Source organism: Mesoplodon densirostris, chromosome 13 (genome assembly GCF_025265405.1).
Source record: "Mesoplodon densirostris isolate mMesDen1 chromosome 13, mMesDen1 primary haplotype, whole genome shotgun sequence".
In the NCBI taxonomy this organism is placed as follows: Eukaryota; Metazoa; Chordata; class Mammalia; order Artiodactyla; family Ziphiidae; genus Mesoplodon; species Mesoplodon densirostris.
The window spans coordinates 7952404-7977122 of NC_082673.1; the positions used below are offsets into that span (position 1 = coordinate 7952404).

The 24719-nt window shown below is 47.2% G+C and overlaps 1 protein-coding gene across 4 annotated transcripts in view; it reads left to right on the forward strand.

Annotated features, from left to right (window-relative positions):
- The window catches only part of CHD7 (chromodomain helicase DNA binding protein 7), a 182577-nt gene that overhangs the window by 49407 nt on the left and 108451 nt on the right, over positions 1-24719 (forward strand). For all 4 annotated transcript variants that reach the window (XM_060116501.1, XM_060116504.1, XM_060116505.1 and 1 more), the window contains exon 2: positions 11184-13047. In XM_060116501.1, coding sequence (XP_059972484.1) covers positions 11356-13047 — 1692 coding nt within the window. In that variant the 5' untranslated portion in view covers positions 11184-11355. The remainder of the gene's footprint in view (positions 1-11183; positions 13048-24719) is intronic.

Sequence of the window (24719 nt, forward strand, 5' to 3'; positions counted from 1 at the left end):
CAATTTTTAGGGGAAGTATGTGAGGCAGGTCATTACAGGAGGCTTTCAGTGATGCAGAAGAGTTGGGTGATGCAGTCAGATATATGTTAACATATATGTACCTATGTTACATAAAAGAATGTGTTACAGATCGTACTGTAGCTTTTTTGGAAGCAGATTTAGGTTGTGAATTAGTTTCCTTAGAAAAATATAAAAGATGTTTCATAAAGTTACTTTTCCCCATGGCACACAGCGCACTGGGGGAAAGGCTCAGAAGATTTCGGGGCAGCGAGGAAAGGGGCCAGGTTAGGCCTGAGCCTTTGCTATGGATGCAGAAAAATATACACGTACAGAGTTGATGGATAAATCTTTTGTCTTTTATTATATGCAAATATGAATGAAGACATTCAGTTTGGTAAGAGAGATACCAGGCTTATTTAGTTGCATGAAATGGGTAGTTTTAATGCTAGTTATTTTATTATAATAGTTTTTGATAATGGTTTTGATTGTCAAATAGTTTTGATTATGGTGGCGTTGTAGAACCAGCTTGCATTCATAAGTGTTTCCAACTTTGTTATGTGTCAGAATGATTATGAAATAATGAATGCAAACTGTTTACTGTATATTACAGCCTTAATTCCATTTCCTTTGTCAAATATAATTTCTTGAAAGAGTAATTTAATACTGTAGTCACAGAGTAAGTGAAATTTGTTTTCTTCAATTTTTTGGTCTATAGTTTGAGCTTTTTGAGACCACGGTCAGTTTTCCAAAATAGTTTCTCTAATACTTTTCCAAAGGCCTCCTCGACCCTCTTTAACAGTTCTGTTTCCCTTTTTTCTTTTTTTTGGCCGCGCCGTGCAGATCTTAGTTCCCCCACCAGGGATGGAACCTGCGTCCCCTGCATTGGAAGCATGGAGTCCTAACCACTGGACCGCCAGGGAAGTCTCCTGTTTCACTTTCATATTGCTCACTTCCCTGCTGGCAGTTTGGATGTATATAATTCCTGTGTATTTCTCTTTTGCGTGAAATATGGCATCTTAGAAGACCCTCCAGGTTGCCGTGGGACCTCTGCCCTTGGTGTCCTGTGACACTGGCCTGGCTCTGAGCTTGGGTTTATCCGTGATGGATAAGGCTCCCTTGTCATCACATGCGCTCCGCTCTCGCAGGGAAAAATAGATAAATTATTTTCAGCTGTGGTGTTGCCAAAGGGGTTCCCCCCCAACCCGAAGGAAAAGAACATTGGAGGTGTGTGTATCAGAGGAGACTGTTTAACCACACTCTCTCTCCCTTCATTTCCACCAAGCAGAATTGGGGTACAGTTTTAAACTCTCCCCAGACTATGAGGCAAGATCCCCCTCTCAGCCTTCCAGAACCTTTTAAAATGCAAAGGAATGTAGGAAATTGCCAGATCAGTTAGTTAATCAGTGAAAACCATAGTAAGTATACAGAAAGCTTGGTTCTTACAGGAGCAGTTGGCTGTTCACTGTGTTTTCCTCCCCTCAGCATGTTGCCCTTGGCGTCCTCCAGTGATTCAGGGTCGCTGCATAGGAGTTCGGGATCACCCAGGGCATCTCAGGATGGAGGTGGTCCCGGGCTGCTCCTTCCGTCCCTCCTCCTATCCTACGCTCACTCCTTGTAGGCTTGGCCTCACCCAGATGTGTGTGCCTGCTTGTGTGTGCATGCATGTATGTGTCAAATCAGTAGCTTGAAATAGATCTAGAGTGAGTGGGAAAATATATTTTCAAATGACTTTTCTTTTGTTTTTTTTAGTGGGTTAGTAAACATGTGGTGTCATTTACCATTATAGACCAGCCAAGTTTTGTCTAAACTATCCCAGGATGTTTTACAATGTTAAGCGAGATACACTAGTAAACACCACATTGTGTAAAATTTGTATTACTCTCCCCTTAGTCTGCACTATACACCTCCTTGTCAAGTGGGTTGAAGTACATTTCCAAAGTTGAATTTTTCCCAGTCCCAAATAAATTACACACAGAATTTCCATTTTCTTATTTCTGGACCTGTCTCTCTTCATTTGCTTTCCCCTTCACCTACAATAAAATTAATTAGGGTAGCATTAAAAAGATAAGGGAGAGATCCACATATTTTACATAGATGTTTACTTACACGGATATAGTATGTGTGGCTCTGAATCTAGATGATTGTCCTCATCCCTCTTCTGCCATATACTGTTGCTTATGTTAAGTGTTCCTGGAATGTGTACTGGGCTCCTGCTGGGCCACGCTGAGCTGCATATGGAAGGAAGATTGCCCCGGATCTCTTCTCCTGGTGTCTGTGGTGGGATGCGCAGGTCAGCTGTCTTCTCACTGGGCTTAGTCTTAGAAGGAGTTAATTTCAAGGAGTGATATTTCAGTGTTGAATTGCAGGGTGTAAAGGTTGTTCTCTGAAGGACACTGATCCTGGTGCTTTAGCGGCACAACTTACGTATAGGACAGTATACGCCTTTTGACCAATTTAGGAAAAAAAAAAAAAAGTGCGGGGGCTTCCCTGGTGGCGCAGTGGTTGAGAGTCCGCCTGCCGATGCAGGGGACACGGGTTCGTGCCCCGGTCTGGGAGGATCCCACATGCCGCGGAGCGGCTGGGCCCATGAGCCATGGCCCGTGAGCCATGGCCGTTGATCCTGCGCGTCCGGAGCCTGCGCGTCCGGAGCCTGCGCATCCGGAGCCTGTGCTCCGCGACGGGAGAGGCCACAACAGTGAGAGGCCCACATACCGCAAAAAAAAAAAAAAAAAAAAACAAACAAACAAACAAAAAAAAAACACGGCAGATTACCCAAAGAAATCTGCTTTAAAAAAAAAAAAAAAAGTGCGGAGGCAGTGCTCTTAGTATAAACTGTTAGCTGAGTCCCATTTCATTAGTTGCCTTGAAAGAAAACATATTAGCCCCAGGACTCTTACGTAGGAAAAAAACCCATCTTTATCTGAAAGGCAGCTCAGAATATCCAGACTCCTCAAAGTTGTGTAGAAATAACTGAAGTATTTCTGCAAGAGAGCTGTGAAATAGGGTGTTATGTAACATAGCATTAGATATTAATATTAACTGCATTTTTTTTTTGTCTTGCAAAAATGATTGTCAAGCAGAGGGACAGATGTACCTTTGAAATTAAACCACTTTCAGATGTCCTCTCTTTGACAAGTTAAAACTTGTCACTAAGGGTTATTCCTAATTCTTTGGATGAGGTCAGTCTTGTTTCTTTGTGGGTCACAAATGCCAAGACTCCCTTTCCTTAAACGTAAGATGACATACCTTTGTTTTACTTGCTTTGTAAATCTTTGGGACCTGTTGTTGATTATTCCTTCCCACGTTAATTGAGGAGAATCCCAGGTGTAGCTCAGGAGGAGCTCAGAATCTGCGAGCAGGACTTGCTACACTTCCACGTGTGCGGGCATCGCCGGGGCGCCTTGTTAATAACACGCAGACTCCGGGGCGGGAGGTTGAGTTGGGCCCCGGACCCTGCATCTCTCACCAGCTCCCGGGGGGTGCCGGTGCTTCCAGGACCCTCCTTCAAATGGCAAGGCTGCGGTCTGCAGGGAGAGAGGCAGGGAAAGAAACAAGAACAAGGTGTGCTTGGTGCTTGTGTAGCTCCTGCCCCCAGTGTGGTGGGAATAACAGGGAGGGCTTCAAAACCACCCTGGGGTGGGGAGGGCTGAGGGTCAGGCTGCTTCCCGGGATGAGTGGTAACAAAGGAATCGAGCCCACGAGTGGGAGGTCAGACCCGCACAGCGCGGCGTGGGGGTGAGGAAGGTGTGAGGAGGTGAGTGGATGATGTGCAGGAAACTTGCAGCGCTTTGACAGACCCAGCCTGGGTGCTGGTGAAGGTTTCAGGGGCGGAGGGAAGGGAACTGGGGCGTAGAGAACGGAGAGGCTGATGGGTCTCTGAATACAAAGTGCCTTGTGACCTGCTGGAGCTTTTGGGCTCCATCCTGGGAGCTCGGGAACTGCTTTAAGGATGTTAATCAGGGTGGAGAGAGAGGACACATTCTGTGTCTTACAAGATCACTCAGGCAGCTGTGCGAGCGTATTGCGACCGGATTCAGGCGAACCAGTCAGCCTTTAAGGTTGTGTCCGTCACGAAACCATGACGCCTGATTACATCAGAGACTGAACTGGAGGAGGAGGAAGACTTGTGAGATATTTGGGAGGAGAATCCACAGGTTGATCAGTGGACTGAACATGCAGGATATCCTCACGGCTTTATTAGAACAGCAAGCTGCATGGAACAGGGGCCACATCTGTTCGTTCAACTCTGTATACCCAGTGTCTATTAAATGCTTTATGCAGAGTTGGCCCTCATTAAATATTTTTTAAGTGAATGAATGCTGAGAAGGATTGAGGGTGGTCTTCCATCATCTGGCTGGGTGGAAGGGGTGGGTGGAGGGAGCTTAAGTGCCATGGGGAATGGGCACAGCATTGCTTTACACAACGAAAGATATATCTCTTCAACTAACATCAGCAAAATTGGAGGCTACTTAGTGATATAAATGGAAGCTAACTGTAAATGCAATTATTTCCTTTTTTTAGTTTTATTTTTCATGTGGTGCTTGGGACTAACATAGACCTTCTGAAGGACTTCACATCCTTTTTTGTTCTTCCTGCATCCTTTTCTTCCAGTAAAATAGAGAAAGAAAATAATGCACAAAGCCACTAAAAAAAGTAATGGCCTCACTATTGCTATGTAGTTTTTTTGTTGTTACAATTAAGCTTGCAGATACCTCATTAAAGAGCAGTGGTAATATGGCAACTATACATGAAAAGGATTTTGAAATTAATTATTCCTAAGTGTCTGAATTTTGTGTAGTTGAGAATCATTCCTAACATAATAAAAATTATTTATTAAGAAATAGAGGGCTTCCCTGGTGGCGCAGTGGTTGAGAGTCCGCCTGCCGATGCAGGGGACACGGGTTCATGCCCCGGTCTGGGAAGATCCCACATGCCGCGGAGCGGCTGGGCCCGTGAGCCATGGCCGCTGGGCCTGCACGTCCACAGCCTGTGCTCCGCAACGGGAGAGGCCACAGCAGTGAGAAGCCCACGTAATGCAAAAAAAAAAAAAAAAAAAAAAAAAAGAAATAGAGGGCTTCCCTGGTGGCACAGTGGTTGAGAGTCCGCCTGCCGATGCAGGGGACACGGGTTCGTGCCCCGGTCCGGGAAGATCCCACATGCTGCGGAGCGGCTGGGCCCGTGAACCATGGCCGCTGAGCCTGTGTGTCCGGAGCCTGTGCTCCGCAACAGGAGAGGCCACAGCAGTGAGAGGCCTGCGTACCGCAAAAAAAAAAAAAAAAAAGAAATAGAGCCTTTTCAGCAACTGTGAAGCTGGGAGGTCCCGGCCTGGAGAAGGACTTCGAATCTCATTGTCCTCCCAGCCTTTCGACCCTCCCCCGAACCCCTCAATAAAATGGCTTGATTCCCAAAAAACAAAACAAAACAAAACGAAACAAGAAAAAAGAAATAGAAATATATGCTGGGAGACATTACATAAAGGAGAAATTTTATAGGTTGAAAATACAGTTAATTAACATAAAATATGATGTATGGAAAGAATACTGTAAATTTCATCACAAGGGTAGGTATGGACCTTTGAAAGAACACTAATCCCTGAGCAGGAGAAAAAATTTTTCATCAAAGAGAATTGCTACTATTTAATACGGTCTTCACCTAAGAATGTCACCTCTAGGAAGAAACCTGTAGCAGTGCTGTCCATAGAATTTTCTGCCCTGATGGAAGGGTTCCCCGGTTGTACTTGTCCACATGTGCACCACAGCCACCAGCTACACGGGTGTGCTGAGCACATGAAATGCAGCTTGTTCGACTGATCAACCGACGTTAAAATTTTATTTAGTTTTAATTTATTTAAACAGCAACACGTGGCCAGAGGCTGCCGTGTGGCACAGCACAGCCACAGCCCGGACACATGAGCGAGGAAGAAAATGTCGTCTAGCCCGGGCTGGGGGCGGTCCGGGAGGGGCATCATTTGGTCCGTGTGGCAAACCTGGAACTGACTGGTGAACTGACGCTGGTAACTTGGAGGCGCTTTGTGCCTCTCTCTCTGGGTCGCTGTCCGTGGGATCAATGCCTGGGCAGACGCCCCGCCCCCTTGGGCGGCTGCTAGGGGCCGTGGGTGGGGAGTACCGTCCATAGGCCTCGTGATCGAGCTGGAAGGACTCTCGGTGAGGTGAAGCCCAGCCATGCGGAGCCCTTTCTCCTGTCCATTCCCCTCTCAGCCGTGGGTCCTTCCCCCTCGTGATGTGATTTGTAGCCTTGAGGGTCTAGAGGCATATCCCGGGCTGCACTGAGGGTGGGAGGTGTGCTTTCCCGCTGCTCCACACTCCCTTGGAAATGCTGGCACAGGCTCCACCCGGTCCCGAGAACCCTGATCGAGTAATGTCACAAACCTTAGGCTCTTGGGAGGTGGAGGAGAGACAAGTAAAGAGAACAATGCAGATCGAGCTACGGAAGGTGGTCTTAGTGTCTACAGGGCAGCTCCCTTTTACTTGCCCCATGTGTTGGATACTTTTGAAAAAATGGACAGCACCTGGATGGCATTCTACTTCCACAATCGAATACAAAGTGGTTGAGCTGTAGGAAGTATTTTGCCTACAAAATGAAAGGTGTCCTGTGTTCACCCATCTCCTTTCTAGCTTTTCAGGTCACTGTGATACCAAATTAAAACTGGGCTACACAAATGCCGTCCTACTTTAAGTAGAGCACAGTAGTTAAGCATTGTTTATGTAACCTTTGGGAAGTCAGAACTTCACTTCAAAATCTTAATATGTGTTTTGTACAACTTATGTCTTTCACCTTGGTTTGTTGTACACCCCCTACTTTTGTCCCCAATTTTCTGGGTGCTGTTTACTTTTTGGGGCCGCCTACTTTGCATCCTGCTTATTTCCCAAAATATTAACCAGTAGCCTCAATATGGTGCTAATATGTGCTTGCTTTCTTAAAGTTATCGATAGTATAAGTAAAAATTTTCTTAAAAGGAAACTCTCTTCTGTTTGGTGGTTTCAGCAATTGTTCTAGTGACTTATCTCTGATTAAATAGGACCCCGTGTAGGCCTTTCATAGGACCCCGTCTAGGCTTCACTGGTGAGTTGCCATTTCATCTATACATTTCTCTTTCGTCTCTGGGAGTTGTTCGTCAAAATATTTTTTGGAGATGTTTACTGCTCTCGGTATATAAAAGGGTTTCTTCATCTGTACAGTGAAGAGGGGCTTGGATTAGGAGGTCTCCAAAGTGTTGGCCCGCTCTAAGTTTTCATCATTGGTTTCACAATGAGTCTCCATGGTGTCCACGATGCTGTGAGCTGGGGTGTCTCATGGTGCCTCTCTTCATCCCTAAACACGCCCTTAAGCACCTTCTGAACTCAGAAGAGGCTTGCCAGTAGGGTGCTGAGCAGAAGCATGTATTTTGTCCTCGTTATAGGTGTCTATACTGTTTAGTATATAATATCACACACAGAGCACTTGTCATCATGAATTACCAAGAAATATTTTGTAAAATGGTATCGTAAATTTTTATACCATAACCCATGAATCTTAATTTTTAATTAAAAGTTTCATCATTTACAGGTGACTGTAACCTCCATGAGGAAAAAAGGGAACTTTGTTTTTATTCACCAGTGTATCTCTGGCAGCTGTGATCAGTGCCTGGCTCATAGTAGAGGCTCAGTAAATATATATATATATATATATATATATATATATATATATTTTTTTTTTTTTTTTTTTTTTTTGAGCACAGGCTCCGGACGCGCAGGCTCAGCGGCCATGGCTCACGGGCCCAGCGGCTCCACAGCATGTGGGATCTTCCTGGACCAGGGCACGAACCCGTGTCCCCTGCGTCGGCAGGCGGACTCTCAACCACTGCGCCACCAGCGAAACCCAATATATTTTGAATACATAAATGCTATTTGGGATTTAACTTGATTTTCATTTAAAGCCATATCAAATGTAAATACAACTTGAATATTTATTTCCCAAGTGATAACGATGAGAATTATTTGGTAACACTGATAACTTGCATTTCTGCCTCTTCTTTTTAATAATCTATACCTGTGCCGTCCAGTATGGTAGCCATTGTGCCCATGTGCACCTTTTTGACTTGAAATGTGGCCAGTAGGAATTGATACACTGTAAGTGTGAACTACCGGGTTTCAAAGACTTAGTACTAAAAAATGTAAACTGTCTCATCTCTGTCGGTTACATGTTGAAGTAATATGTAATTACTTGCATATATTGGTTTTATTTAAATAAATAAAACCAATAAATAAATTGGTTTTATTTAAATAAATAAAACCAATAAATAAATTGGTTTTATTGGTCAAATAAAATTTAACCAATAAATTGGTTTTATTGGTTAAATAAAAATGATTAAAATTACTTTCACTCTTTTTGGGGCTACTTTTTAAATGTGGCTACTAGAAAATTTTAGACAAATATGGCTTTGATTTGATGGCTCATTGGACAGTGCTGATTTAGACACAGAAAATGTAGATAGTGAACGTAGACAAGGGGGCAAACTCCAAAAAGGCATTTTAAATGAATATCTTCGATAGGAACAAAATTAAAGGTTGCAGCTGTGACTTGGGAAAGTGGGCATTCAAATGGTCTTGATCAAATTAAAAAAGACAAAAATAAATTAATTAGATTAGCTCAGATCAGAAATATGAAATCCAGCTACCAGATGGATTCCTAGCATAGTCGCCAGCCAGAGTCTTGAGGTCAGAAAAGGGGCAGGAAGGCGGTGACGGCTGCCCCAGCAAGCGTAAGTGGTGACCGGTGACACACTAAAGCCATAGTTTTTGGACTTCTCTGCCCGGACTGCACGTGACTGTGGTCGCAGCTGTGGTGGGTGACACGTTTGCTGTACCAGGTAATGCTGCCATTTTTCCTGCTGCTGGGAAATGGCCTCTTGGTGGAAGCAGCCGGGAACTGGAGACCCGAGTGTCGGGTAGGATTACTCGCAGTCAGTGCTCTGTTGTGTCCCTCCCCTGGGCCTGTAGTCAAGTTCTTTTTCCCTTTCTGCTCAGCCTTATAAAGTGAGTGCCAACTCCATGCTGCCCCTCCAGGCAGTGGACCGAGCCATCTCCTCCCCCTGGGCTCCTTTCCCTCTGGAGCTGGCTGGGAACACATCCAGTCCGTAGCAGATCCTCCCGTGACACATGCTGGGCCCTGGAGGATGAAGCCACCATTATCCTGTAAAGGCCACCCAGGACAGGCAACTAGACGTTACCTTCCTTCAGCTAATTTGAAAGGTTATTTTGGTAAGTGGTTAGTCTGCACGGCTGGTTTAAGTTCTTATCAAGTCCATTCCCGTATTTATTTCCTTGAAAGCTAGAATGAGCCTTGAATAAATGAAGACTGACCGCGTAGGCTTTTTAGGAGTAAATTCAATTTATAAATATTTGTTTCATTTGGCACTGGAGATTTCGACTTCTCTTTGGTTTGGGTTTTAAAGCAGCATGTCTGTAAATAAAATGGCTTTCATGCTCACCTTACTTCCACCCGCCTGACCTCTGTTTCTGGAGAAAGTAGATCAGAAAATTCATGGCAGTTAGCGCCAGAGTGAGGAGACCTTTGGCTTCGGCTGACAGCTGTCGCCTGAGCGCTGCCGACCTGGAGACCCTCTCAGGTGTGCTGTCTGTGGTTCTGACAGCGAGCAGGAATGTTGTTTACATACATTTCCCGTAGGCGAAGTCCTCCCCTTGCTGGGGGCGTGGGTTCTTGGTGGGGCTGGCTGCCTCCACCCCACTCCTACCCCAGCCGTCCCCAGTCCCGTGCTCCTGTGGACGGTGTGTCAGTAGGATTTATGGCGGGGCCTGTTTGTAATATCCCTTTTGAAATTCTTCACAAGATACTGTTTTTTTCAAGTTGGGCAGTATCACACAATGCTTCATGTGCTTATGAAAGAGGAAAAAAAATGAGTTAAATTCCAGAGATGTTTAAGATTTCGGACATTTTTCCTATGTGAATTAGTTCTTTATTAGGTCGTTGATTTAATTAGCATTCAACAAAAACACTTTCCTGTTTTGATTGTGGAAACATTCTTTAAGTTGGTTATTTTCATCTGACACAGAATCCGTTAGCAACTGTTTGCATAAAGTGCAGAGCAGTAGTTCGTCTACACCGTGTGCTGTAAACAGGGGATGCTTAGGGGCAGGCCTGCCCACCTTTCCGCCTACCTGCTCCGGCCTGCCTTGTCCCAGAAGAGGTCAAGGCGAGGGTGAGGGCTGCATGGACATTTTGAACTTCATTCTGTTAAAAGTTTCAGTTTTGACCAGTTTGGGGGAAAGGTTTCTGTCTCTGCTGATGAGAATAGTCATCGTCTAGAAACTGTCCGTCCAGCTAGAGTTTGTCTGAGTGGTTGCGTGGCTCCTGGTCCATCCCCAGAGCCCGGGAGGGGCCCTCGGGTGGATGAGGGACCCGTGACGGGACGTGCTCTGGCAGGGGGGAGGGGGGGCGGGCATGTGCTGCTGAGAACGAAAGCCTGGCGTGTTCCTGCCATCCAACGGACGTAAGGAAATGATGAGCTACCGCTCTGCTCGCCAGCGTGCCTGCCAGCCTCCTGGCCTCCGCCGCTTTCTCCTTCGACGCCTCTGTTGCCGTTCTGTAGTTGGTTGTATGTGGGCCGTAAATATCCAATTTGTACGAAATGACCGATTTTGGTATTTGTATAATCCTCTAGTCAATTTAACTAAGTTGAGCTTTTCACAGCCCTCGGTGCTGTGGCTGCTCATCTGATTACACCGCTCAGGGGAATAAGGTTAAGGGCGGGCTGTTGGTAACCAGAGCATTTCCAGGGCTTTCGTGCAGCAGATGGGCTGCTTGGCGACATTCATACATCTGCTGGCCTGCTGTGGCAGCTGCTGCTGCTTCATGTTGTGTTCTTTTGTTCTGTTCCATCCAAGAATGGAACGTGAGGAAGTGGAGTGAATGGATTAATTTAAGGTTAAGGTTAGTGTTTTGCTTGCTTTCTGAGTAACCGATCATAATAATGCTTCTGGTAGAAGCTAATGAGTTTCTCTTAAAGCGAACTAGATTTATAAAATACAGCTCAGTGAGGGGGCTAGATCAGTATTGTCGATGGAGACCAAATTCAAATGCGTACAACGCCGGCAGTTTTTATCATTTGTTCCTAATTCTTTGTTTTCTTCCTCCCTCCTCCCCACCTCCCGCTCCCCTTCTAGGACCTCTATCCAGATTTGCCTGACACTGCAGGGTCCAAGAGAATTAAAGAAATATGGAGTGACATGAAGAAGATTAGTCAAGGATTATAGGCTCTGAGGAGAAACCCTCAGTGAAGTGAAGCACAGACAAGCTCCTGAGCTCTGGTCTGGAGGAGCCGTGTGTTGGGAGGAGATGGCGGATCCAGGAATGATGAGTCTTTTCGGCGAGGATGGGAATATTTTCAGCGAAGGCCTCGAAAGCCTGGGAGAATGCGGTTACCCTGAAAATCCCGTGAATCCCATGGGTCAGCAGATGCCGATAGACCAAGGCTTTGCCTCCTTGCAGCCGTCCCTCCACCATCCGTCCGCGAATCAGAACCAAACCAAGTTGACCCACTTCGATCACTATAATCAGTTCGAGCAGCAAAAGATGCATCTGATGGACCAGCCGAACAGAATGATGAGCAATGCCCCTGGGAACGGACTGGCGTCTCCCCACTCGCAGTACCACACCCCGCCCGTCCCCCAGGTCCCCCACGGGGCTGGCGGCGGCGGTGGCGGTGGCGGCGGCGGCGGCGGCGGCGGCGGCGGCGGCCAGATGGGCGTCTACCCCGGCCTGCCGAACGAGCGGCACGGGGGGCAGTCTTTCGTGGACGGCGGCTCCATGTGGGCTCCCCGGGCCGTGCAGGTGCCGGACCAGATCCGAGCCCCCTACCAGCCGCCACCGCCGCAGCCCCAGGCAGCCCCGTCGGGGCCCCCCGCGCAGGGTCACCCCCCGCACCTGCAGCAGCTGGGCGGCTACCTGGCGCGCGGGGACTTCTCCATGCAGCAGCACGGGCAGCCGCAGCCGAGGATGGGCCAGTTTCCGCCGGGCCAGGAGGGCCTCGGTCAGGGAAGCCCCTTCATCGCCGGCCCCGGCCACCTGTCGCACGTGCCCCCGCAGAGCCCCGGGGTGGCGCCGAGCCTGCGCCACGCGGTGCAGCCCTTCCACCACCACCCCCCCGCCGCTCTCCACGGGGAGCCCGTCGCCCACAGCCCCCGGTTCTCCCCCAACCCTCCCCCGCAAGGGGCCGTGAGGCCGCAGACCCTCACCTTTAGTTCTCGGAGCCAGACCGTCCCCTCACCTACTATAAACAACTCAGGGCAGTATTCTCGCTATCCTTACAGTAACCTAAATCAGGGATTAGTTAACAATACAGGGATGAATCAGAATCTAGGCCTTACAAATAATACTCCAATGAACCAGTCCGTCCCAAGATACCCCAACGCTGTAGGATTCCCATCGAACAGTGGCCAAGGACTCATGCACCAGCAGCCTATCCACCCCAGCGGCTCCCTTAACCAAATGAACACGCAAACTATGCACCCTTCGCAGCCTCAGGGAACTTACGCCTCTCCGCCTCCCATGTCACCCATGAAAGCAATGAGTAACCCGGCGGGCACCCCTCCTCCGCAAGTCCGGCCCGGAAGTGCCGGGATCCCGATGGAAGTCGGCAGTTACCCAAATATGCCTCACCCGCAGCCGTCTCACCAGCCCCCTGGCACCATGGGGATCGGACAGAGGAACATGGGCCCCAGGAACATGCAACCGTCCCGTCCGTTTATGGGCATGTCCCCGGCGCCGAGGGAGCTGGCTGGGCACCTGAGAGCCAACGGTTGTCCCGGCGTCGGCCTCACAGACCCGCAGGCGATCCAGGACCGGCTGCTCCCTGGCCAGCAGCACCCCGGGCAGCCGCCGGCCTTCCAGCAGTTGCCAAGCTGCCCTCCGCTGCAGCCCCACCCGGGCCTGCACCACCAGGCTTCGCCCCCGCCCTCGCACCACCAGCCTTGGGCACAGCTCCACCCCTCGCCCCAGAGCGCCCCGCAGAAAGTGCCTGTGCCGCAGGTAAGGGGGTGTGGCCCTGCCCGCCCTGCCGCGTGGGGCGCAGGCGCGCGGAGCCTGCCGCGTGGGGCTCCCTCTCAGCCTCGCCGGACGCTGCTTCGTCCCGAGGTCCTTGAATTCTGCCGTGTAAGCTGCTGCAGCATCTCACTTGTTTTCTGTTACTCTCTCTTATTTTATTTATTTATTTATTTTTACTCTCTCACTGTTGGCTTGTGCATTTATTCACTTTTTCAAAAAGTCGTGACTCCTCCCGTCCCCGGGGTTGTGCTGGAGCTGAGGGTGCGTAGAAAACTAAGCCTGGGTCCTGCCTGCAGGGAGCTCTGTTCTCACTGCCAGCGGTGAGACGCACATTGGATCTAAACGGTTTTTTCCTTCCCTTTATTCTTCTATGCTGTGCTCTCTCCCTCCCTCCCTCCCTCCCTCTCTCTCTTTCTCTCTCTCTGATTTAAAAACACACCGAAACTTGGTTTCCAGCAACGTTTTATACTTTTGTGATGGTCCCTCCCACCTCTTTTAGAAAATTGTTATTTTTCCTTTGGGAGGCTACAAAATATGTTCTTCTGTAATACTTATTGGACTAGTTGTTGAATGTTAGTGTTAACTTGCACACTGTAGAAAATCACAGTAAATGATAAGCCACACAAAGCGGTCTCTTAAGAGATTTGGATACCTAGTACTAAAAGCAGAAGTCTTCCTTTTCGTATGCTGGGATTTTATCCGACAGAATTTATCAGCAGACAGATGTAGGTTTTAAGCGCTAGTACTCCCATACACATCTTTCCATTATAAATGTTGGCGATTGTGCTCTAGCTCTAGGAGAAATAATGTCTGTATGTCTAGATTCTTCAGAGTGCTATTCAGAAATATGCATTGATCTTCCACTACGATGGCAACCCTGAACGTGGATGGCACAGTGTGATCTTTAGAGCTGTAAGGCACAATGCTTGTTCTTAATGAACCTGTAATCAAGCTGGGGAAACATGACCAATACACGAAAGTATAAAGTGTAGTAAAAAGACCATGCACGATTGTGTGACAAGTGTTCAGAGAGAGGGGCAACGCCTGTGGTGCTTGGAATCTGGCTAGGACGTGGCCAGGGGTGTGAACCGAGCATGGCATTTCAGGTTGGGGGATGGCTCCTTAGAGGGGGCACGGGACGCTGAATTCGCTGCAGGGCAGGGCCAGGTGGTAGGAGTCTGATCTTCTGTTGTAAAGGATTTGGATTTCACTGGGGAGCCAGTGGTATCACACGAGACAGTGCGCGGGGACAGCCAGGGAACCAGAAGATGAACTGGGAGCCTGTGGTCCAGGCCTGTGAGGACAGTTTGGTCCTGGGATCAGGGACTGGGGAATGGGAACAGAAGGGAAGGAAGCTACGTGCAAGTAAAAGGGTCGGGTCAGGAAACAAAGCCCGCTGGGGCATCCCGGGTGGAGAGGCATTTAGATTGGAGACTCAGAAGCTTCAGCCTTGGTGGGACTGGGGAAGTGGAGGCCAGGAAGGTCTCCTGGGGACCTCAGGACACAGGACTCGTTGGGGTTTCGGGAAGGCTGCCCTCACAGGTCCGGCACACTTGAAGATTCTCAGGAGGAGCCCCGAGGTCAGCGGGGACCACGTGGGCCTCAGCCACCGGGCCTGCGCTGCCCGGGAGAGAGCCGCTTCCCTCCTGGGGAGCCTCACCTGCAGTGACGGGAGCGGGCTCCTGAGACCGTGGACAGCGTGGAGGGGGGTGAGAAAGGGCATCTACCAGCTGCTGGGGCCTCGGCCCACCTGGATGGCTCCTAGGGCAGAAATGAACGTGACTTAGTTTCCAGGGATGATTCTTTTCTTGCTCCTTGGAAGTTTCTTACTAAACATGGGATCTTTTCAGAGCAGTGGTCCTCAGACTTCTCCTGGTCCCAGCATCTTCTCTCCTCCCTGGAGGACAAGCACAGTTTGAAGCAGGCCCCCTGTGACTATAACCCCATCCCTGGTTGGGAATCGTTGGTCTCCTCCAGCGTTTCTTAGTTTTAAGAGCACAGATTTCTCAGCGGGTGTTTCAGAGGACGAGTGTGAGTAGGCGGACTCTGGGTCCCTGAGCGCTGGGGGACACCAAGTGTGTTTCCCTTTTTCTCCAGCTCCATTTTCTCGAGTGTGCCATCATAGACACACTTGGAACGGTTTAAGGGGTGCAAACAAGTACACTTGAGGTATCTTTATTATATAAGTTCAGTTGCATGTTTTAAACATTTCGCACGGTATTTGCTTTCTTATTTCCGCTCACCTTTGCATCCGCTTCAGCTTTTGAAGCACTCGGTTCTGCACATCATACTAGGGAGGTATGAAGTCTTGAGAAGAGCACAGACTGTGAAATCAGCAAAGGGTTTGAATTCCAGGTCTGCTGCTTACGAGCTTGGTGGCTTCAGGCAGCTTGATCTCTCTGAGCCCCAGATTCGTCATCAGTACAACAGGAAAAATAGTACCCATCTCCAAAGGTGTTGAGATTAATTAGGGTAATATACTCACATCAAGTGAGTGTGATCTGTAGCCTGTGGTGCATACTTAAGCGTGAATTCTCCTCTAGCTTTTAGTTTCTGATCTCCTGCAGTGCGAACCGTACTTTATAATTCATGTCATTTCAGATGTACTAAATACAATGTAAAATTACTTTTATTTTTAAGGAACAGGTTACATATTATGAAATACAGCCTTAGTTGTGACACATTAAATTTGACTTGTGGAAATATTACCCGCCTTTCTGCCCGTGTTGCTGGGTGTGGTGAGGATAATGAGGTGGGTTCACAATGCTGTCACACAATCCTAAACACCTCACTCTCCCTGGGACTGACTCACATTCTACTCTAGCAAATAATCTATTATTATTATGATTGTTTTGCTTTAGAACTACTAAAATTATTTTGCATTTCGGGTATGACCGGATGGTGGTTTGAAACCATGCTGTGTAGCAGGAAAATTACCAGATTAAGTTGAAATATTGATGTAATTTGCTGAATTATCACATTCAGAGAGGCTTATTGACTGTTTTATCTTGAGTTTTTTACTTTGAAAAAAATAGAAGTTATGCTTTTTAGATGTTTCATGGGTAGTGAACAGATATTTTCTAAATTCTGTCGCATGTTAGAGTATCTTTGAAGATCAGTTTAACTTTATATTAAAGAGTCAGCAAAGGAAAATATTAGAACCGAGGCCAGAGTTCATCAGGCCATATGTTCATTGTCTGGACACAGTCTTTAATGGAAGCTCCAGACTAGCCTGATGATTTGATAAAAATTTACAGGGAAGGAGAAAACCTAGCTTCTGTTTCAACAGCTGATTAGGATAGTGGTTTCCCTTTCCATTCTCAGACCTGTTTTTCTATCTATCTATCCATTCATCCATCCATCCATCATTAAATTATTTATATTTTAATTTTTTCTTCCAGCTTTACTGAGATATAGTCGACCTACAGCCCTGTATAAAGTGTATGAGGGCTACAGCATAATGATTTGATTTACATACATCATGAAGTGATTGTTACAATAACTTTAGTGAACACCCATCATCTAAGCACAGAATGAAAGAAATAGAAAAAACCATTTCTTGTGATGAGAACTCTTAGGATCTCCTCTCTTAACAGCTTTTGTATGTAACATACAGCAGTCTTCGTTATACTTACTATATGCTGCACACTCCATCCCTGGTACTTACTTATCTTACAACTGGAGGTCTGTACCTTTCGACCACCTTCCTCCAGTTCGCCCTCCGCCAGCCCCTGCCTCTGGTAATCACAGATCTCATCTCTTTTTCTGTGAATTTTTTGTTTGTATTTGAAGTATAATTGACCTGCAGCACTGTGTTAGTTCCTGTTACACAACACAGTGCTTCAATATTTCTGTACCTTTCAAACTGGTCACCACAGTGAGTCTAGTTACGCTATGTCACCCTACAAAGATGTTACATAATTGTGGACTCTGTTCCCCACACTGTACATTTCACACCTGTGTGACTCATTTGTCTTGTAACTGAAAGTTTGTACCTCTTAACCTCCCTCACCTATTTCTCTTCCCCTCACCCCCCTCCCCTCCAGCAGACACCTGTTTGTTCTCTGTATCTGTGACCCTGTTTCTGTTTAGTTACGTTTGTTCACTTGTTTTGCTTTTCTAGGTCCCACATGTAAGTGGAGTCATACAGTGTCTGTCTTTCTCTGCATCTCAGACCCTTTTATGCTCGTAAAAATTACTGGTGACTCCAAAGATCCTTCGTTTATGTGGACTTTATGTGTTGGTATTTGTTGTCTTAGAAATTTAAACTGAGGACTGTTTGAAATATTTGTTACTCATTTTTAAAATCAGTAAAAATAATAAACCATTATGCATTAACATACATCGCATTTTTAACTGAAAAGCAGCTGTTTTCTAAGACAATAAAACATTAACGGCGTTGTTTTACATTTTCCGAAGTGTTGGATTCTGATAGCCGCTTCTGCATGCAGTCTGCAGGAGCCTCTGGCCAGGCCCATGCACACCTGGAGAGAAGGAGAGTGAGAGGCGGAGAACATCTCAGGGTCCTTATGAAAAACGGTTCTGACCTCGCAGGCCCCGCACTCTGAGAGCCACCGGTGTGGAGGCAGGAGCGTAGGTCTCGGAGCCTGCAGTTCCTGAGCCGGAGAACCAGCAGCTGATTTCTCACCCCACGACCTTGGGCAGGTTCCTTAACCTCAGGGCCCTGGCTGCATTCTCTCCAAAATGAGGGGCGATACACCTTCCTGGTTAGAGGCATAGAGAGATTAGCAATAACGTCTCTCAGAGTTTAACATGGTGTCAGACACGCGGTGGGCACTCAAAAATGATCTGTTATCATCGGGCAGATGTTTACAGTTGCTTGTCGCAGAGTTTAGGAAATAATCTCAAGCACTTGTTCCAGTGTTAAGTACGGTCAGAGTTGTGGCACTTCCTTCCCTTGGCTTCTGGGAGCAGTTAGCAGACATTGAGGCTCCGCGTCCTGCTCCCTGGGAGAGAGGAAGGGCTGGTCGGGGCAGAGGTGGTGCAGGCAGCCCCTGGAAGGCGCAACACGGAGGTGAGCTCGCGTGCTTGGGGGCAGCGCCTGGTCCAGCCTGGGAGGGTGTGCCGGGGCAGGCGATAGCTCTGCTGAGCTGGGAAGCGTCAGTTGAGTTGAGAGGAGGATGCACAAAGGTGGAGGAGGAGAGGGTTTAAGGCTTGGCAACCGTGAGGGTGAAGAGAGTGCACCTGTGTCCCTGCGTGTCCCTCATGTCACTGGCATGTGGGGCCGGGGCCTGGGGGACCCCTCTGCAGGACGCTCCTACCAGGCCCCAGGTCCACGGGTGCACTGCAAGGACGTGGACGGAGCCGGCACCATCCTCAGTAGCCGGAAGCAAGCAGAGAACGGAGCCAGGTGGACGCCAGCGGGGACCACCTGGAAGGAGAGCTCAGCACGTGGTCGTTTTGTTTGTTTGAAGAGCTTGTCTAAGGAAGACTGGTCACGTGGGTTGTCCTTAGAGGTTCCAGGGGGAGTTTCTGAGCTTCTGAACAACTCATCCTGCTCAGGCCTACACAGGTGTAGGTAGATTCATGGATTACGCTCTCAGACGGGCAGATCCTGGTGGGATTTTTAGGATCTGCAATATTGTGTCCTTGGATTAAGTGTAGTTTGGGTGTGTTTATGCTCCCCTCATTAATTTGGTCCTGAAATACAGTCATGGTGAAGCAGGACAGAAGCAGAAAGCATTTTCAAAGGGCCGCTAAGATTGAGGCGGTGGGTAGAAATTTCTGTTCCTAATTTTCCCCTGGAGATTAAAATAAAACAGATCCAGAAGAATCAGTGGTGCAGCTTCTCCAGTCCTCTGTCTTTCCGTGATGTGTTATGAATATCGTTAAAAAATAGCCTTTCTGGGAAAACCTTTTCCTGGTAAATCTCAAGTAGAGAAATCCTCTCGGTTCACCCGGTAAATACAGAATTGCAGACACGAGCAGAGTAACTGGCAACTACTAAATACATTTTTATGGAAAAAATAGGCACGCATCTTATGCCTCATTTATGCAAACTGTGCTCAGAAGTAGAGAAAAGGGCCTTTTGAATCGAGAGTAGATGTACCTCTCTGAATACTACTCCGGACAGACTTATACTTTCACACCCCTGAAGACGTCTGGTGGAGATGGGGAAACGGATCATCTCTGAAGAAAACCCAGTTTGGACCTAAGTGGCTCCCAGGGGCTGTGGTGAGCGTGCCCACGTTCAGGGACAGGCACCCATGGTTAGACCTGGTTGGAGCGGGGGAGCCCTGCAGCGCTGTTACGGGGAGCCCTGCTCTCCCACGTGCCGGTCTTCAGGACATCGCGGGTTAAGGCCGCCTGTCCCTCCCCGATTGCTCTCGACTCCCCTGGTCCATGAGGCGCTCCCAGAGCCTCCTGTTGTCCACGAAGACTGAAGGTGTCTCTTCTGACCACCTCTGTTCGTATATGTTACCGCTCAGTGAGCACTGCCCTGCATTTCCCTCGAGCATAGCTGGTTTATCCAGAGGGCAGCGTTTCGGTGGGTTAAAATGGAGACGCCAAGTGCAGATGTAGAGCAAAGAAAAGCAGTTTACTCCATCTGTGCTTTCACCCCACGGTCTGAAAGCATGGAATGAGCCGGATACTAAATGTTAGCCTTGCGACTTAGTGGCTTTTATTTTGTAAAAGGGTATTGTTTCCTGTGACAAAAAATGTTGTAGGTGATAAGAAGTTCGTTTTTAAATTTACTTTCAAAGCCTGCATGTTAACCATCTGCTAGGTGTCCCAAGTAACCAGGGGGTTTTCTTAACTTTTAAGAAGCCACTTTTAGTTGCTGCTTTTTAATCTTGTAACTTGGTTGCCTTCGTTCAGCTCCATTAAAGAAACATTTATCGAGTGCCTGTTATGTGCCATGCACTGTGTTAAGGACAGAGATTGGCGGTGTGATGGAAGGTGGGGAGGAGGTCAAGGCCTTCACTGAGATGGACAGGGAATTTTTTTTTTTTTTTTGCGGTACGCGGGCCTCTCACTGTTGTGGCCTCTCCCGTTGCGGAGCACAGGCTCCGGACGCGCAGGCTCAGCGGCCATGGCTCACGGGCCCAGCCGCTCCGCGGCATGTGGGATCCTCCTGGACCGGGGCACGAACCCGTGTCCCCTGCATCGGCAGGCGGACTCTCAACCACTGCGCCACCAGGGAAGCCCGGGAATTTTGTTTTTTAGGTATGACCTGGCCCTCATTTCTTTGTGTACCTACTACGTTGTAGACCAGTGCTGTCCAAGTGAAATATAATGGGAACAGTTAATGCGAGGCACATGTGTTATTTTAAATTTTCTAGTAGCCACATTAAAAAAAAAGAAACTACACATTAGTATCATATATTTAATTAACCAAATATATCCAGGATATTCCAACACATAATCAGAATAAAAAGACATTTTACACAGCTGTTTGAGATCTGGTGTGTACTTACAGGCAGAGCCCATCTGCATTTGTATCTGCATAAGGCAAGCCAGTGGCCCCATGTGGCTGGTGGCTGCCATATTGGACAGTGCAGAGCTACACACTTTCCATAGCCGTTGCTTCTAGTTCTTTTGGAAAACAAGGCAGAGCGTAAGCAAGACTAATGCACATATAAGTAAATTTAAAATTGTTTAGTCTAATGACAACAGTCAACCTCCAGCACAGGTGTTAGCACCCTCATTGTAAGGTTGGGAAATTAGTAGCATTTTTTAATATATGAACAATACATGTATTGTTGGAGGGGTGTGTGTGTGTGTGTGTGTTTGTGTGTGTGTATAGTATCAGTATCAGTTCCTGAAAAGATAGATTATCAAAATGAACTTTCATTTGTTTAGATTTCAAAGAAGGCTGTCTTTCTGTTTTCTTGTGGGGAAAAAATAACATTTTTCTCAGAAAGGTGGATTGCAGCCATTTTCAAGATTTTAGTTTTAAGTGGTTTTTGGATCTTTTTAGTAGTTATTTACCACCACCATCCCCAGCTCAACCTTTCTTTGCCCCTCTGTCTCTGGTGCTTGTTTCTTTATGAGACTGGTCCTCCAAGGATGAGGGAGAAAGCCTTCATTTTCACTCTTACACATGCACTGCCACGTGCCCCTGCCGGCCTCTTCCACTCTTTTTCCTTTCACCTGTTTATTCTCTGCTGCTTTTTCTTCTTCGTTTTATCAGTCGTTCAGAAAGGCAGGCTCTGGCACTGCAGAGCGATTACTGGCCGGGGGAGGAGAATTGGGAAAAGGCTCAGGGGGACAGTTAAGGGAAAAGCATCGCTGGACCTGAGGTGGAGAATTCATCTTAATCTTGCTCTCTAATATGTCTCCATTCTCTGTAGTTACAGCTGTCAGTCTGTAGATAATCTCTAAGTAACCACGGGGAGATGGCCTTCATTCTTCCTTTGTTACTGAATACAGCTCTTTATCAGCGAACGAAGTCAGTAGCAAACTTTTACTTGTGCTCTTTTTTTTTTTTTGCGGTACGCGGGCCTCTCACTGCTGTGGCCTCTCCCGTTGCGGAGCACAGGCTCTGGACGCGCAGGCTCAGCGGCCATGGCTCACGGGCCCAGCCACTTCGCGGCATGTGGGATCTTCCCGGACCGGGGCACGAGCCCGTGTCCCCTGCATCGGCAGGCGGACTCTCAACCACTGCGCCACCAGGGAAGCCCTACTTGTGCTTTTGCCTTGCAAAACCTTAGTAGGTGACGATGCGTCACCACGAGTGAGGTTTCAATTTTTCTTCACTAAGTGTAAAAAACATAGACCTTCTAGGGACTGGGCCATGGCACTGGGTCAAGGTACTAGTAAAGAACTTAAACGAAGTTGGCAAAAGGCCAAGAAATTGGCACCATTTTAAAAAGTCAACATAGATACAGAGGTGATTCTCCTTGCTTGTGTTCTGGTCTGGATTGAGTGATGAGAGAGATGGTCTGGGAAGACTGGGTGGGATTTCCATAATTCTTCTTTTAATGATTGAATCAAAATCAGCACCCAGGAAGTTATTTGAAGGAAACACGCCATTTTGATGCCCATTCGTGAAGAGCGTGATATTTCTCATCTGCTTTATAGCGTTTTTGGTCAGTTCTCTGCTGCCTTCTGTGTTTAGTTTAACTCTAGATAATTCTGTACCACAGATTTCAGGAGGATTCTTAGACCTGAACGCTAACTGGGTGAAAGCAAAAACACTTGTTCTAAGTTGTAAGTAAGAGATATTAATCTCAAGAGCATTTTTGTTTTGTTTGTTTGCTTTGGCTGTGGGCGTAAAGAGTTGGAGACTATTGAAGGCAGTGCAAGTGGTGCTGTTGGAAAAACCTGGTTAAGAGTTTCTCCAATGATGTTAACTTGTGCTCTCCTGCCTTGTCGTGGGCTAGCTGGACAGGTGTGCATCCTTAGCATAAGAATCCCACCCTCGCCCTTTGGTGGGCTGTGAAGTCCCTGCCTCTTGCTTATCGTAGGGGGTCAGGAGCATCTCAGGGTGGATTTCCCTGAGATGCTAGTGAATACGCAAGGACTTTCAGATGATCCTTTTTCCAAAACTTTATAAAGTTATATTTCTGGATGTACTTTTAAATGAAGGGACAAGGGTACCCTCTTGCACTGTTGGTGGGAATGTAAATTGATACAACCACTATGGAGAACAGTATGGAGGTTCCTTAAAAACTAAAAATAGAATTACTGTCTGACCCAGCAGTCCCACTACTGGGCATATACCCAGAGAAAACCATAATTCAAAAAGACACATGCACCCCAATGTTCACTGCAGCACTATTTACAATAGCCAGGTCATGGAAGCAACCTAAATGCCCATTGACAGACAAATGGATAAAGAAGATGTGGTACATATATACAATGGAATATTACTCAGCCATAAAAAGGAACACAATTGGGTCATTTGTAGAGACGTGGTTGGATCTAGAGACTGTTGTACAGAGTGAAGTAACTCAGGAAGAGAAAAACAAATATCGTATATTAACGCATATATGTGGAATCCAGAAAAATGGTACAGATGAACTGGTTTGCAGGGCAGAAATAGAGACACAGATGTAGAGAACAAACATATGGACACAAAGGCGGGAGAGCGGGGGGGGGCACGGTGGTGGTGGGATGAATTGGGAGATTGGGATTGACGTATGTACACTAATATGTATAAGGTAGATGACTAATAAGACCCTGCTGTGTAAATAAATAAATAAATAAAAATAAAATAAATGAAGGGGCAGTATATAGACTTAAAGTTCTCTTTTTTTAATATTTATTTTATTTTATTTATTTATTTGGTTGCAACGGATCTTTTTTTTTTGTTTGTTTGTTTTTTTTTTTTTTTTTTGCTGTACGCGGGCCTCTCACTGCTGTGGCCTCTCCCGTTGCGGAGCACAGGCTCCGGACACACAGGCTCCGCGGCCATGGCTCGCGGGCCCAGCCGCTCCGCGGCATGTGGGATCTTCCGGGATCGGGGCACGAACCCTAGTCCCCTGCATCGGCAGGCGGACTCTCAACCACTGCGCCACCAGGGAAGCCCGGTTGCAACGGATCTTAATTGCGGCAGGCGGCCTCCTTAGTTGTGGCATGTGAACTCTTAGTTGCGGCATGTGAACTCTTAGTTGCGGCATGCATGTGGGACCTAGTTCCCTGACCAGGGATCGCTCCCGACCCCCTGCATTGGGAGTGTGGAGTCTTAGCCACTGTGCCACCAGGGAAGTCCTAGACTTAGAGTTCTTACTGAATATGGTAATACTTGAAATTAAAGTTCAATTTTTAGGTCACGCCTCTAGATAAACTCTTATAGTCTGAACGTTCTCTTTAACTTAGAAAAACATCATATACAATTGTGGGATTATTCGGAGTTGTGATGTGTTTGTTTTCACTGTTCATGTTGGAAACACCTCAAAATGTCAGCATGAAGCGATGGTCTAACTTTAATACCACCATGGAGGTGGCTAGAAATAGACAGTGGGGACTTAACGAGAATTTTACCTTAATCCTGACATTTCGCTGTTACTCTCCCTTCTCTGGAGTTGCAGCTGTAAGTCTCCAGGTGATCTGTGAGTAGCCGTGGAATGCCGTGGCCCTGGGGCAGTGACCTAGCGTGATGCGCTAACGTTGCTTTAACTCGGCCCACTCACTACTGAGCTAACTCCGCTTCTGGCGGCTCTAACGCTGCAAGGACATTTTCACAAAGGAAAGCTGATGAAACACATGGAGGCACACCATGGATTAAAGGAGATAAGTGAGAGTTCTTCAGGGAAAAAGTCTGATGATTTGGTGAAAAGTTAGGTAGTATTTTACTTTTACGGTTCTCTGAATATCTGATATCCTTTTCACTTTAACTGTCGTCCCCCAAACTCTGGGGACATTAACGGAGCATCCCCATCCTTCACGCTGGGGTCAGAGGCCACAGTGGCTCGTGTGCTCAGTGTCTTCAATCACTCAACTTCTGACTCAGCCGGGCGTCCCTCTTACTTTGAAATGATGGTAGAAGACTTAGCTTAAGGCAGGAAATATTCCAGGGTCTGATTTTGGAAAAGGTCTAGTCCTTAGAGCCGAGCTTAAAGCTCACAGCTTTAGTTTCTGCAAGGAAGTTAAAAAATCAATATTTTCATATAAGTAAGGTCTCTAAGCTAGGGTGTCATTGGTGAAGGGAAAAAAAAAAGGAAGAAACTAGTCACTTACAGAGTAAAAAT